The sequence below is a fragment of the Callithrix jacchus genome, chromosome 7, assembly GCF_049354715.1.
Source record: "Callithrix jacchus isolate 240 chromosome 7, calJac240_pri, whole genome shotgun sequence".
Lineage (NCBI taxonomy): Eukaryota > Metazoa > Chordata > Mammalia > Primates > Cebidae > Callithrix > Callithrix jacchus.
The window spans coordinates 63,651,385-63,665,309 of record NC_133508.1 but is presented as its reverse complement, the minus strand read 5'-3'; the positions used below and the strand labels follow the sequence as shown (position 1 = coordinate 63,665,309).

General features: G+C 52.8%; 1 protein-coding gene across 1 annotated transcript; it reads left to right on the top strand.

Moving 5' to 3' along the window:
- Positions 1–2,794: 2,794 nt before the first annotated feature.
- On the top strand, positions 2,795–10,264 carry TENT5B (terminal nucleotidyltransferase 5B). The gene is made up of 2 exons (XM_002750479.6): positions 2,795–3,233; positions 8,329–10,264. Exons 1-2 carry the CDS (start codon positions 2,970–2,972, stop codon positions 9,340–9,342), a joined length of 1,278 nt encoding a protein of 425 aa, XP_002750525.3. The 5' UTR covers positions 2,795–2,969; the 3' UTR covers positions 9,343–10,264.
- Positions 10,265–13,925: the final 3,661 nt, after the last annotated feature.

Below are 13,925 nucleotides of genomic sequence, written 5' to 3'. Positions count from 1 at the left end.
TTTGTATTTTAGTAGAGACGGGGTTTCACCATGTTGGCCAAGCTGGTCTCGGACTCCTGACCTCGTGATCTGCCCACCTCAGCCTCCCAAAGTGCTGGGATTACAGGCGTGACCGGCCTGAGAACAATATTTAAGATTAAAAAAGGCTGGGCGCTGTGGCTCAGGCGTGTAATCTCCGCACTTTGGGAAGCTGAGGCGGGCAAATGACTTGAGGCCAGGAGTCCAACACCAGCCTGGCCAGCATGGTTAAACCCCATCTCTACTAAAAATACAAAAATTAGCTCGGTGGCAGGGTGGTGCACAGCTACTTGAGAGGTTGAGGCTGGAGAATCACTGGAACCTGATCGGCAAAGGTTGCAGTGAGCCAAGATCACACCACTGCACTCCAGCCTGGGCAACAGAGCCAGACTGTCTCAAAAAAAAAAAAAGAAAGAAAAAGAAAAACAGAAAAAAAAGTTGCAGCAATGAATCAGATAGACGCAATTTCTGAATTTTCACCACAGCACATATGTTTAAAATCAGAAAAACAAAATTTTAAAGTAACAGGTGGAGTTGGGGGAAAATAAATAAATAAAAGTAACAACAGGTCGGGCATGGTAGTTCACACCTGTATCCCTTATCACTGCACTTCGTTTTTCGTTTTTTGTTTTTTTTTGAGACGGAGTCTTGCTCTTTTTGCCCAGACTGGAGTGCAGTGGCACCATCCTGGCTCACCACAACCTCCGCCTCCCAAGTTCAAGTGATTCTCCTGCCTCAGCCTCCCAAGTAGTTGGAATTATAGGCATGTGCCATCACACCTGGCTAAATTTTTGTATTTTTAGTAGAGACAGGGTTTCTCCATGTTGGTCAGGCTGGTCTCAAACTCCTGACATCAGATGATCCATCCACCTCGGCCTCCGAAAGTACTGGGATTATAGGCATAAGCCACCACACTGGGCCTTATCCCTGCACTTTGGGAGGCTGAAGCCAGCAGATCACTTGAGCCCAGGAGTTCAAGACCAGCCTGGGCAACATGGCCAGACCCTTATCTCTACAAAAAAATTGTTTTAATTAGCTGGGTGTTGTGGCATGTGCCCGTAGTCCCAGGGACTTAGGAGGCTGAGATTCGGAGGACTGCTTGAGCCGGAGTGGTTGAGGCTGCAGTGAGCCACGATTATGCCAGTGAATTCCAGTCTGGGCAACAGAGTGAGACCCTGTCTCAAAAAACAAACAAACAAAAAAAAAAAAAAACAAAGAAAACAGGCTGGGTGCAGTGGCTCACGCTGTAATCCCAGCACTTTGGGATTACACCGCACCTCAAAAACAAAAAACAAAACAAAACAAAAAAACAAAGACAGAATAAAACAAACAAATAAAAAAACAAAATTAGCCGGGCATGGTGGTACATGCCTGTAATTCCAGCTACTCAGGAGGCTGAGGCAGGAGAATAGCTTGAACCCAGAGGTTGCAGTGAGCTGGGATCATGCCATTGCACTCCAGCCTGGTCAACAAGAGTGAAACTCCATCTCAAAAAACAGGTTGGGTGCGGTGGCTCACGTGGGAGGCCAAGGCGGGCAGATCACAATGTCAGGAGTTTGAGACCAGCCTGGCCAACATGGTGAAACTCTGTCTCTACTAAAATTACAAAAATTAGCTGAGTATGGTGGTGGGTGCCTATAGTCACAGCTACTGAGGAGGCTGAGGCAGGAGAATAGCTTGGACCTGCAGAGAAACATGTAAATATATTATTCATTCTCTAGTCCCAGAAAGGTCTGTGTAGGTGCAGTGGAAAAAGCATCAGCCACAAATTCCATAGCACTGGTTCAGGACCAGGAACTAACTAGTTTGCTCTGTGACAGTGGGGTAATCACACACCCTCTCTGAGCAGATCTCCCCTTCTCTAAATTTGCTATGCTGTACATCAACACTCATCATACTCTGGTTTGCAAAGGCTAATCAACAGAGTGCTTTAGAAAGCCTTTACCTTAGGGCCAGGTGCCGTGGCTCACGCCTGTAATCCCAGCATTTTGGGAGGCCAAGGCAAGTGGATCACAAGGTCAGCAATTTGAGACCAGCTTGGCCAATATGGTGAAAAGCCTTCGCTTCTAAAAATGCAAAAAAGTTAACTGGGCATGGTGTCACTTGCCTACTCTGGAGGCTGAGGCAGGAGAATAGCTTAAACCCAGGAGGCGGAGGTTGCAGTGAGCCAAGATCGCGCCACTGCACTTCAGCCTGGGCGACAGAGTGTGACTCCGTCTCAAAAAAAGACAAAAAGAAAGCCTTTACCATGGTATGCACAGAGTTTATTATTATACCTTTTCTAGGCTCTGAAAAACTGCCAGATCATGAGCAGTGCTGTGCGGAGTTGATCACGTGGCGCAATCTCTTTGGGCTTCTGAAAATAGCAGATGACCAGGACAAAGGCCCGGTGACTTCTCAATTTCTTTCAGCGCTAAAACACAAAAAACAGAAACTTGGAATTTCTCAGTGGCTTGACTACAAACTCCGCAGGTTACCTCCCTCCCTCCTGCCCCTAAGGGGCGCTGTCCCTTTAAATCCAGACACGGGCCAATCACAGTGAACAGAAGTTCTTTAAGGACCAAAGGAGGGAATTCAGTTTGAGGAGGGCGGGGCAGGGGCGTGCCCTCCAGCCAATCGGAATCTCTCTGGAGAACAGTGACTCACGTGCAAAGCTCTGCCGACCAATGTCCTGAGCGTCGAGAGGCGGGGCGGCTCCTGATGTGTGGCAGCGGCCGGGACCAATGGGCACGTCGCCCGCGGCCTATAAGAGTCCGCTGGGCTCCCGGCTGCAGGCGCTAGGGTCGGTCAGTCGTCGCCGTCCGAGGTGTGCCTTGGCTTTGTCTCGCCGTCGCTGCCGCCTCGTACCTGCCTCCGTGCCCCCCGCCTTGGCTCCTGCCCAGCCGCTCTTCCTGTCCTCTCCCCTTAACCACCCCCACGGTTTCTGCCGTCGGGGCCCGGGGTCCGGGCAGATGATGCCGTCGGAGAGCGGAGCTGAGCGCGGGGATGGGGCAGCTGTGCAGGTGGGGATGGCTGCGGCCACGGCGGTGGCCACGGTAGCCCCGGTAGGCGGCGGCCCCGACCCGGAGGCCTTCTCGGCCTCCCCCGGACGGCACCTGAGCGGGCTGAGCTGGCCACAGGTGAAGCGACTGGACGCTCTCCTAAGCGAGCCGATTCCCATCCACGGGCGCGGCAATTTCCCCACGCTGAGCGTGCAGCCGCGGCAGATCGTGCAGGTGAGAGGACGCTGGGCGGGGGATATGGTGGAATCCCTTCTGAGGCTCTCGAGGCTGGAAGGCATTTGGAGTCTGTTTGACTCTCTAGACAGCTAGAGAAACTGAGGAACGTGGACAGGGTTGTAACAATTACATAGCATTATGAATCGCAGACCAGACCTACCCCTGCATCTACTAATCCTTCCCCATCTGGCTTTTCCATCTCGACTCCTGGAGAACTCTGATTCCCCACGGACCACTCACCCAGGCCCTGGCTGGGGGAGGGGAGAAGGATGTCGAGGGCATTGGGGAAGAATTTGTCTCTGCCTGCAAGGACAAAAGATGCCAGGCGGCCCTGGGTGGGTGAGTGTGAATGCTTGAGTTCAAAATAGATTTTCCTTCCCTATCTGGGCATCCCTGGACCTCAGCCTCCTTTCCTCTCGAGGTTCTAGGAGTAGACTCTAGGCCTTATGTTCCTACAGCCCTTTGCTGGAGAAACCTGCCCTTCCCCCTGGGCCCTGTGGAAAAGCCAGGAAAACTTGTCAGGGACTCCCTCACTCGGCTGCGGTTGTGGCCCAAGATTTATTAAGCTGAAGGTCAGACCTGATACCCCACCCCCAACAGCAACATTAAATGACCAATTTAGGTGCTGCTGCTTCTTCCCAAGATTGGAAATGAAGGCCGACCCAGGCCTCAGGCCCCACGTCCCATCTCTCCTGAGGAACGGGAGAAGAGAATTCTGACGGCCCCTCCCTCCTCCTTGGTACTCCAAATCTTCCCTTTATCTGAACCTCAACGACCCCAAGACTGCTTTTTCATCTGTACAGCCCAGACGATGTCATGTTCTGAAATACCATTTTATAGCTGGGGCAGTGAGCCACCCAAGATTACTTAATGAGGTGAAAATCAAACCCAGGGAATCTTGGGTCTTCCCAGGAGCAGATTATGGTAGGTTCAATGTTTTCCAACCCCTACCCCTGCTCCCAAGGTCAACTTCTAGGTCTTAGGAAGGCTCCTCTGATAAAAGAAACCAGGAAACTCAGAGAGGACTCCTGTGGATTCCTGCCAGGTGATAGCTTTCTTCCTGAGGAGGCAGACTCACCGGCTGGATGAAGCAGGCCTTTCCCTTGCCTCCTACCACCTTAGCTTCCTGCAGAGGGGGAGGGGTGCCTGCTGGCAGATTACCTCCCTCACCCTCCGGAGGAACTAGGAACAGGATGGGGTGAGGGCAGATTATCCTGGGCTGACTCATGGGGCCGAAGCATTCCTCGGCTGCTCTGCTCAAGGAACTAGTCACCTGGGGAAACCAGTCAAGGCTTTACTCCCCAGGACTGTCAAGTCAATCCTGGGGCCCCAGCTGCTGCACCTCCATGACTTTGGCCCCAGGCATGGCGGGGGGTGGGAGGTGGAGCCCAGTGTGGCAGCCTCCCTCTGCAAGAACAGGGGGTACCTGGAGGGAGGAGAACTCCTTGCCCTGTCAGTATGGTTTAAACTGCCCCTATTGGTGTCTGCTCTGTGCCAAGCCCTGTTTAGGAAGCCAAGGGCACAGATTTGACTGGGACTCGGCCTCCACCCCTTCAGGTGCTCCTAGCCAGATGGGGAATACTCCAGGTCAATAGGAGCTAACCTTACAATTTGATGGTGGTACCATGTCCTTCCAGACCCGGGTCAGAGAGAGCACAGAACCGGGAGCTGTTGGCAGCAGTGAGGAAGGGTGGCAGAGACTTCAGAGCTGGGCTGGGAAGTTGGACTTGGATTCAGGGCCTGGGCTGTTTGTTGTCAGTTCTGTTTGCTGGGCTCAGTGTCCCTGTCTGTTCAGTTGGGACTAGGCTGCTGCTTTCCAACACCCTCTAGTTCCTGACTCCAAAGGGGACAGGTGCTTTCACCTGGTCTGCACAGCTGCCTCCACAGGAAAGAAAGTTTCTTGGAATAAATCCACAACCTTGAAGCTGGCAACCTTGAAAGCTGTTGGGATGTGTGCAGGGATGGGGGCAGGGGAGAGGGGGAGCGTGGTGCCGGCTGTTGCCTCATGGCTTTTCACCACTGCTGAGTTGTCCTATGGCTCAAAAATTGGAACCTATCTCCATCTCCACCCCTACAAGGCTTTGCCTGGAGTGACAACCTGAGCAGCTAGATGCTGTTCTTGCTTGTATCTGTGCTAAAGGGACCCGCCCTACTGTAAGGAGGCTTCCCAAAACTACAGGCAAGGAGGCCTTTTATTAGCTGTGTAACCTTGGACAAGTCCTTTGCTTCTCTGGGCCCAGAGGATTGAACTGAACAATCTGATCTCTCCAGTTGCAGCCAGAGGGCCTGCATCAGGCTGCGCTGCAAGTGAGTTTTGTGAGCCTGCTGGCTGACAGCGTCTGTCAGCCTCCCCGCAGGTCTCAGCAGCAGCCTGGAGCAGAGTGGGGAGGGTCTTGGCATGGGAGAAAGGAGGGTGCAGCCATTGCCCCCTCCATGGCTGGAAAGTCTGATTCAGGAGGCACCAAGCTGCCCTGCAGTACTTGGGTGTGGTGGTAACTGGGGACCGCCTGCCAAACTGGCAGTAGTCACACCTGGGAAGGAGACAGCAGTGACTGGCTGGCTGACACAGCTGGCCCCATGGCCCTGACGCAGGGGATTTAACAAGAGTACTCCTGCCTACTCACTAGGCCAGGTGCCATGCCCTGGGGTGGGCACCGGCCTGGGAGCAGGAGCTGGCACCAAGTAAGCCTCAGTCAGCCCTAATGGGATTTGAGGAAGTGGCTGGTCTTCTCTGCAGGCTTGGCAGTCCTTGGACCAAGGTCTTTGGCCCATGCAGGCACAGCTGCCAGCTGACAGGGTGTGGGTTAGAAGTTCCACAGGCTGGACTGCAGCAACTGGCCCTGTCTGGCCAAGGCATTTCCCAACCCCCACCTTCCTGTTCCCCAACTACTCTGGCTCTGGGCTTCAGTGACTTGAGGATTGCCTTCAAAATTTGGAAAGAGAAGGAGGAGTCTATGCTCCTTCCAAACCCTGGGACTGTAATGTGGTACATTCAGGATAGGCTTTGAAGTCAGCCATACACGGGTTTGAAGGCATCTCTGCATGATCTTGTGCAGGTGACATAACTCCTGCGAGCTTCAGTTTCCCAGAAGATCATAAAGACCTGTCCCGAGCCGGGCACAGTGGCTCATGCCTATAATGCCAGCACTTTGGGAGGCTGAGGCAGGAAAAGAGTTTGAGTCCAGGCGTTGGGACCAGTCTGGGTAAAGTAGCAAGATCCCATCACTGCAAACAATAAAAAAGTTGCTGGGTGTGGTGGCACACACCTGTAATCCCACCTACTTGGGAGGCTGAGGTGGGAGGATTGCTTGAGCCCAAAGGCAGAGGTTGCAGTGAGCTGAGATTGTGCCACTGCATGCACTCACTCACTGCATTCCAGCCTGGTTCACAAGAGCAGAACTCTCTCAAAAAAAGAAAGAAAGAAAGAAATGGAGGGAAAGGTAGAGAAGGGGATTTGTAAAGGCAGAAAAAATTCCTTATTAAAAAATAAAGACCTGTCCTGGCATGGTAGCTCATGCCTGTAATCCCAGCACTTTGGGAGGCCTAGGCAGGCAGATCACAAGGTCAAGAGTTTGAGACCAGCCTGACCAACATGGCAAAACGCTGTCTCTGCTAAAAATACAAAAAATAGCTGTGTGTCATGGCAGGTGACTTTAATTCCAGTTACTCTGGAGGCTGAAGCAGGAGAATCACTTGAACCTCAGAGGCGGAAGTTGTAGTGAGCTGAGATCGCACTGCCCTCCAGCCTGGACTCCATCTCAAAAAAAAAAAAAAAAAGACCTGTTCGCATAGATTCTGGCCACGAGGTCCAGTGCTGGCACTCACTAGGTGCCTAGCCTCCCTCCTCCACCCTCTGTGTTCCTGACAGCCAGGTGCTTACCCTCCCGTTGCCATGACAATATCTTCTAGTAAAGGTGCTCCTCCCGGAAGTCTTCCTGAAGGGCGCCGCCCGCCTCAGATTGCCCCACCACAGCTTGCCTTCTCAGCACTTAGGTACATTCTTTGTAGTAATTCCCTGGGAGGAAAGGAGAACAGCCTAGTCTAGAGCTGGGTGCTGACTTGGCAGCAAGGCAGGGTTGCAGAAGCACTCAGGGCAGGAATGGTGCCTGGTCACTTTCAGAACAACTTTGGGTTACTGAGGAATCTGAACGTCCCCGACCCTCAGCTTACTCTTCTCCCCACCTGGTACCTCAGCCGAGGGACCACTTCTAGGTTTATCTGTCATGTGCCATCAGGCCTGGGGGCTGAGGGCTGAGACTTTTCACTGGGCCTTAGTTGTTTCACCTGTAAGCCTGTTTGACTATAAGCCTCAGTTTCCTCATCTGAAAGCAAATAAAAGTATGTAATATTTGCCTCACTGGGTCCTTGTAAGGATGAATTAGGATGAGTACATCATAGTCAAAAGGACATACATGAACTTGAGTATCCAGCTAACCTGGGTTCTGATCTCAGCCTGACCGCTCTATGACCTTGGACATGTTTCTTAACCTCTCTGTGCCTCAGTCTTCCATCTATCAATCAAAATAATAATACTCAAATGTAGGATTATCAGGAAGGTTAATGTGGTCATGAATGTGAACTGCTAACCATATTCCCAACATGTTTGAGCAGTCAGCACAGTGCCTGTCACAAAACTGTTTTCCTAGCAGTTTGAGAGAGATGAATAGCATGGTTAAGACTTGGGCTCAGTTTTATTCCCACCTCTGCATTCACCAGCTGTTTGCTTTTGAGCTAGGTACTTGGCCCCTCTGTACTTCCATTTTTGCATCTGAAAGTGGGAATAATAGTATCCACCTCACAGGGTTATTGTGAGGATTAAGTGACCTGCCATTTAGTAAATTCCATGCATAAATAGCTATTATCATTGCTATTCTTTCTGAGTCATTCCTCCAGATGGGCCATTCTCTACATTCTGCTTAGAGAGTTAAATGACTTCCCCCACCCCCCAAAAAAGTTAAATGACTTTCCAAAGGCATAACAGCTGGTTAGGGGCCAACAGTGGTTGAGGTTACTGTGATGATTGCATGGAAGCCCTTGGTGGACCCCTGGGGCCTGCTCCTGACACCTCTCCCTCCTGCTGTCCCCTCCACAGGTGGTCCGCAGCAGCCTGGAGGAGCAGGGACTACGCGTGCACAGTGTGCGGCTGCATGGTTCAGCTGCCAGCCACGTGCTACACCCTGAGAGTGGCCTGGGCTACAAGGACCTGGACCTAGTGTTCCAGGTGGACTTGCGCAGTGAGGCATCCTTCCAGCTGACCAAGGCAGTGGTGCTGGCCTGCCTGCTAGACTTCCTGCCGGCCGGTGTGAGCCGGGCCAAGATCACCCCACTGACGCTCAAGGAGGCGTACGTACAGAAGCTGGTGAAAGTGTGTACAGACTCAGACCGCTGGAGCCTCATCTCACTGTCTAACAAGAGCGGCAAGAACGTGGAGCTCAAGTTTGTGGACTCAGTGAGACGCCAGTTTGAATTCAGCATAGACTCCTTCCAGATCATCTTGGACTCCCTGTTGCTCTTTGGCCAGTGCTCGTCCACTCCCATGTCTGAGGCCTTCCACCCGACGGTCACAGGCGAAAGCCTGTATGGGGACTTCGCCGAGGCCCTGGAGCACCTGCGGCACCGTGTCATCGCCACGCGCAGTCCGGAGGAGATCCGAGGTGGTGGCCTCCTCAAGTACTGCCACCTCCTGGTGCGGGGCTTTCGGCCCCGGCCCAGCACCGACGTGCGTGCCCTGCAACGCTACATGTGCTCCCGCTTCTTCATCGACTTTCCGGACCTGGTGGAGCAGCGGCGCACCCTAGAGCGCTACCTAGAGGCCCACTTCGGTGGAGCTGATGCCGCCCGCCGCTACTCCTGCCTGGTGACACTACACCGGGTGGTCAACGAGAGTACCGTGTGCCTCATGAACCATGAGCGCCGCCAGACGCTGGGCCTCATTGCTGCACTGGCGCTGCAGGCACTGGCTGAGCAGGGCCCTGCTGCCACTGCTGCCCTGGCCTGGCGCCCACCAGGCACCGATGGCGTTGTGCCGGCCACTGTCAATTATTATGTGACCCCTGTGCAGCCTCTCCTCACTCGTGCCTATCCCACCTGGCTGCCTTGTAACTGACTCAGACCCTGGCCAGAAGGGAAGGGACTAGGTCTCACAGGGTGGGGTGGGGCCTCCAAGAGTGTGTGGAGGACATGATCAGGGATAGGCAGCCTGTGCCAGGTGGCCCAGCACTGCAGGGTTGGGCCTTCTATTGAACAAACCAGACTGCCCTGAGCACAGGGCCACTGTGGGCTTAAGGCCAGGCTGGAGTTCTCAGCTGGAGGACCCTTTGGTTATTGCATCACACTTTTGGACCCAGCATGACAGCGGGGTACAGGAGCCATTTGTCTTGGAGTTCAGTTGCCTTCAGGAGACAAAGCAAGTTTGGGGTGGTAGCCTTAATCCCCAGCACCTCAGATTGATTCCCATGGCCTACAAGGGCCTTTTTGACTAGGGCCGGCCTGTGGTGATCCCGGCAGCTTTGGAGGGCCTGTAGCCCACACACTGACTGATATATGGTATGTTACAGGGACTTGTCACTTTGGGTTAGGCTGGGCCACTACAGGGCCTGATGGTCCAACTTGGGTAATCACTAGGGGGTGGGAAACTGAGGCATGAGGCAGCTACCTTGGTTTGGGGAGGGCTGGGTTTACCCTGCTTCTCTGAAATAGATACCCTAAGCTGTGAAGCCTTCCTCTTGAAGGGTTGAGATGGGCAGTGCACAGGAGCCAAGCAGCGCAGGCCGGGTCACAGCCCAAGCCCTTCCAGGGTGTCACTCCTTTCCCCCTTGTATTGCAAGGAGCCCTCCTGCCTGGGAGCTTGTTCTTCGGAGGGTGCTGAGCCTAATTTGCCACAGTGAAGTCAACATTCCTGCCCCACTGGCTTGGTTACAGGGCTCTCATGTGGGGGGGGGGGAGCCCTGTAACCGCCCTGCACATTCCCCTGGATTTGTTGCTATTTTGCACTCCTAACACCTGCCAATAAAGATGGTCTACACTGAGCCTAGTGCCATGCTTTCTCTGGGGAAAGAAGGACCTTCCATAGCTGTGGGGGCTGCAGCTGCCTCCTCCAGTTGGAGTCTGGCTTATAATGTGGAGAGTAGCATTTGTGGGGGACAGGGTTTGAAGCCTGGGCTGTGTCTGAGGGACTGTTTCTCCTTCCCCCAGCATCAGCCGCAGCCTGACCAGCTGTACACTGGGAGCTGCTGTCTACACGTGTAACCTGAACCTGCACATTGCCTCAGCAGGGCTAGGACTCTTGTTAAGAAGTAAATATTTTCATGTTTTCTACCTGGAATCCAATAGCTCTGGGCCTAGCCTCAGACTCTAGTGCTCAGGGGTACTTGAGCCCAGCTCTGTCTACCCCATCTCTTCAAGGGAGCAGCTAGAGAACAGGCTGGATGAATCTGGACTGGTGGCCCCTCCAGTAAAGGCAGCTGAGACTGGGGAACTCCTAGGGTCCCCCCAAGCCTGAGCTCAGGTAGGGCCTCTACTTGGGAGAGGCTCCCTCAGTCCTCCAGCGCCTTCCCTTACCCAGAGCACTGACCAGTGTACTCTGGCTCTCTCTAATCAGATCCTCTGGAGCAGGAGGGTCTCCCCTTTCCAAACCCAGATGGGGCCATGCCAGGCTGTCTAGGAGTGTCAACCGCAAGCTCCCAGGATGCTGTACCCTCAAGGCATCAGCCAGTCAGTCATGGGCCTGGACGCTGCCCACTGTTTACCCAGCCTCTTTGATCTAAGGATTGCAAAGCCCTTAACTTATTCAGCCTCATTAGGGGCCTCTGAAGTGGTGACTTTGATGGTTCTAGCCAGGGTAGAAAAAACAAGGCTGCAGAGGAGGCTCCAGGTCACCAGGTAAGTCCAGCCACCGCACCTGCTCTGAGTCCTTTCTGCTGGGCTCAAAATAGCTGGAAGGCAAACAGAAAGGCTTTCTTTGCTTGGTGACACCCACCCCCATCCCAACTGTGCCCACCCCAACTAGGGTCATGGGAAGGACTAAGTTTGTCCCAGCTCCTGAGTTGGCCATTTGAGACTTGGCATAAGAGGCTCACTGTAAATACAACAGACTTACCTTTTTGGGCTGGGGGTTGGGGTTCACCTGGATGTGTTTGTCTTAAAGGCTGAAGAAACCAGGCCAGGCGCAGTGGCTCATGCCTGTAATCCCAGCACTTTGGGAGGCCGAGGCAGGCAGATCACCTGAGGTCGGGAGTTCAAGAACAGCCTGACCAACATGGAGAAACCCTCTACTAAAAATAGAAAATAAGCTGGGTACGATGGCGCATGCCTATAATCCCAGCCATTTGGGAGGCTGAGGCAGGAGAATCACTTGAACCGGGCAGGCGGAGGTTGGAACAAGAGTGAAACTTTTTTTCAAAAAAAAAAAGGCAGAAACCCATGTGGTACATGTATGTATACACCGCATTCAGCCACCATGTGCCAGATACTGTTCTAGAGGCTGGGAATACATCACCAAATAAAAGACAAAATTCCTGTCCTTGTGAAGATTACATTCTAATGGAGTAGATAGAAAATAAACTGGACTGTCTGTTCTTATGTGGTCCATGATATGTAAAACTATAAAAAATACAGCAGGGTAAGGGACTGGAAATGCTGGGGCTTGCAAATTGAAAAAGAAAGTCAGGGTGCAACTCATTGAAAGGTGACATTTGATTGAACAAAGACAAAGGTGGTGGGAGGTGAGCATAAGGATGTCTAGGGAAAGAGCATTCTGGACAGAGCTTGCTGGTGAATGTGCACGTGCTCTGGCACATGTACCTGAGGGTGTCTGGCTGGCCTCATGCAGATGCTGGTCCTGCACATATGCACGGGCACGAGGCAGTGGGGGCGTGTGAGACACGTGTTCATAGTAGCAGCCACTATATCTGGTGGGTTTCACTCCAGCAGGCACTATGCTGAGGTCTTCACAATCATGATCTCTCATATCATCCTTGCAACAACTCCACAAAGAAACAAAGTATTCTTTCCATTTGGCAGGCACAGAAACTGAGGCCAGAGAGGTCAAAGAGGTTTTTCTGGATCCAGAGCAATTGCTGTTCCATCCTGCTCCTGCACTGTGATTTCACATGATGTGACAGTATGTCTCCTGTATGTATGTGACAGCAGGACATAATTTGACATTACTGTGACATTTGTCATTTTGTATGTGACTATGTCACAGTGTAGTAGTTTGTGCCAAGATGTACGTTTTCTTGATGCACATGTGACACTAGTTATGGCTTGTGATGACTGTCAAGGGCTCATGGTGGCAGCAGCATGCCTGTGGGTATGTTTGGGAATGGTGCAGTATTTCTGGGTGTGAGAAAAACACTGACTCAGTGGCTGGCATTGTTCCTCCTGTGGACAATTCCTGTGGCTACCTAAGATACCAGGACAGGCAGGGATCAGGAACTGGGACTTAGAGCCAGCAAGGCAAAGGCTGAGAGGGAAAAGCCCTGTCCTCCCTCCACCTTCCAACCTCACTGTGCTCTCCAAGCAACAGTCCACCCACCCCTTCAGACCCAACGGGTGGCGGGAGTTCCGGATGGGGAAGGAGTGTTGCTGTGGGCTTTGGGGAACAAGGCACACCCTCAGACAGTTAAATGATATGCTGCCCTTCCACATCCACTCACCAAACTTCTGCTCTGCGCCCTGGGGCCTGACATCTGTGGACTGCATCAATTGCTCCCTTGTTCCCCAGCTTCCTGTTGGGTTGCCAGTGAGACATCCCAGCATCTTAAGAAGACTTAAGGGAGGAGTAGGAGATGTTTATTCTCTTTGTTCCCTCTCCACCGGGTTGCCATGGTTGGTCATATCCCTTCCTGTCAGGGGCCCCACTCCACAGTGACCTCTCCTCACCCTCAGACTCAGGCGTTATAAAGGTTTCTCACTTGCTGGCCCCAGAGAGCGGCACCATCCTTTGTTAGTATCTTTTCTGGCGGGGGATGGCACTCACCCAGGCTGGCATGCAGTGACACACTCGGCTCACTGCAACGTTTGCCTCCCAGGTTCCAGCGATACTCCTGCCTCAGCCTCCCGAGTAGCTGGGACTACAGGTGTGCACCACCAAGCCCAGCTAATTTTTGTATTTTTAGTAGAGACAGGGTTTTGTCATGTTAGCCACACTGGTCTCAAACCCCTGACCTCAGTTGATCTGCCCACCTCAGGCTCCCAAAGTGCTGGGATTACAGGCATGAGCCACCACACCAAGCCCCTTGTTAGTTTCTTTTTTTTTTTTGAGACGGGGAGTTTCGCTCTTGTTACCCAGGCTGGAGTGCAATGGCATGATCTCGGCTCACCGCAACCTCTGCCTCCTGGGTTCAGGCAATTCTCCTGCCTCAGCCTCCTGAGTAGCTGGGATTACAGGCACGCACCACCATGCCCAGCTAATTTTTTGTATTTTTTTTTAGTAGAGACGGGGTTTCACCGTTTTGACCAGGATGATCTCGATCTCTTGACTTCATGATCCACCTGCCTCGGCCTCCCAAAGTGCTGGGATTACAGGCGTGAGCCACCGTGCCTGGCCCCTTGTTAGTTTCTTAAGCCCAGCCCACGCCTTTGGAAATAGTCTTTTTGTTTTATTTCTTGAAATAGGGTCTTGTTCTGTCACCCAGGCTGGAGCACAGTGGTACAATCACAGCTCAATGCAGCCTTGACCTCCTGGGC

What these genes read in the sequence shown, in the direction of transcription:
- TENT5B (XM_002750479.6), top strand. Translation starts at nt 2,970, where the DNA reads ATGATGCCGTCGGAGAGCGGAGCTGAGCGCGGGGATGGGGCAGCTGTG. An exon ending in AGCCGCGGCAGATCGTGCAG is followed by an intron (nt 3,234 to 8,328) that starts GTGAGAGGACGC and finishes TCCCCTCCACAG; the next exon opens with GTGGTCCGCAGCAGCCTGGA.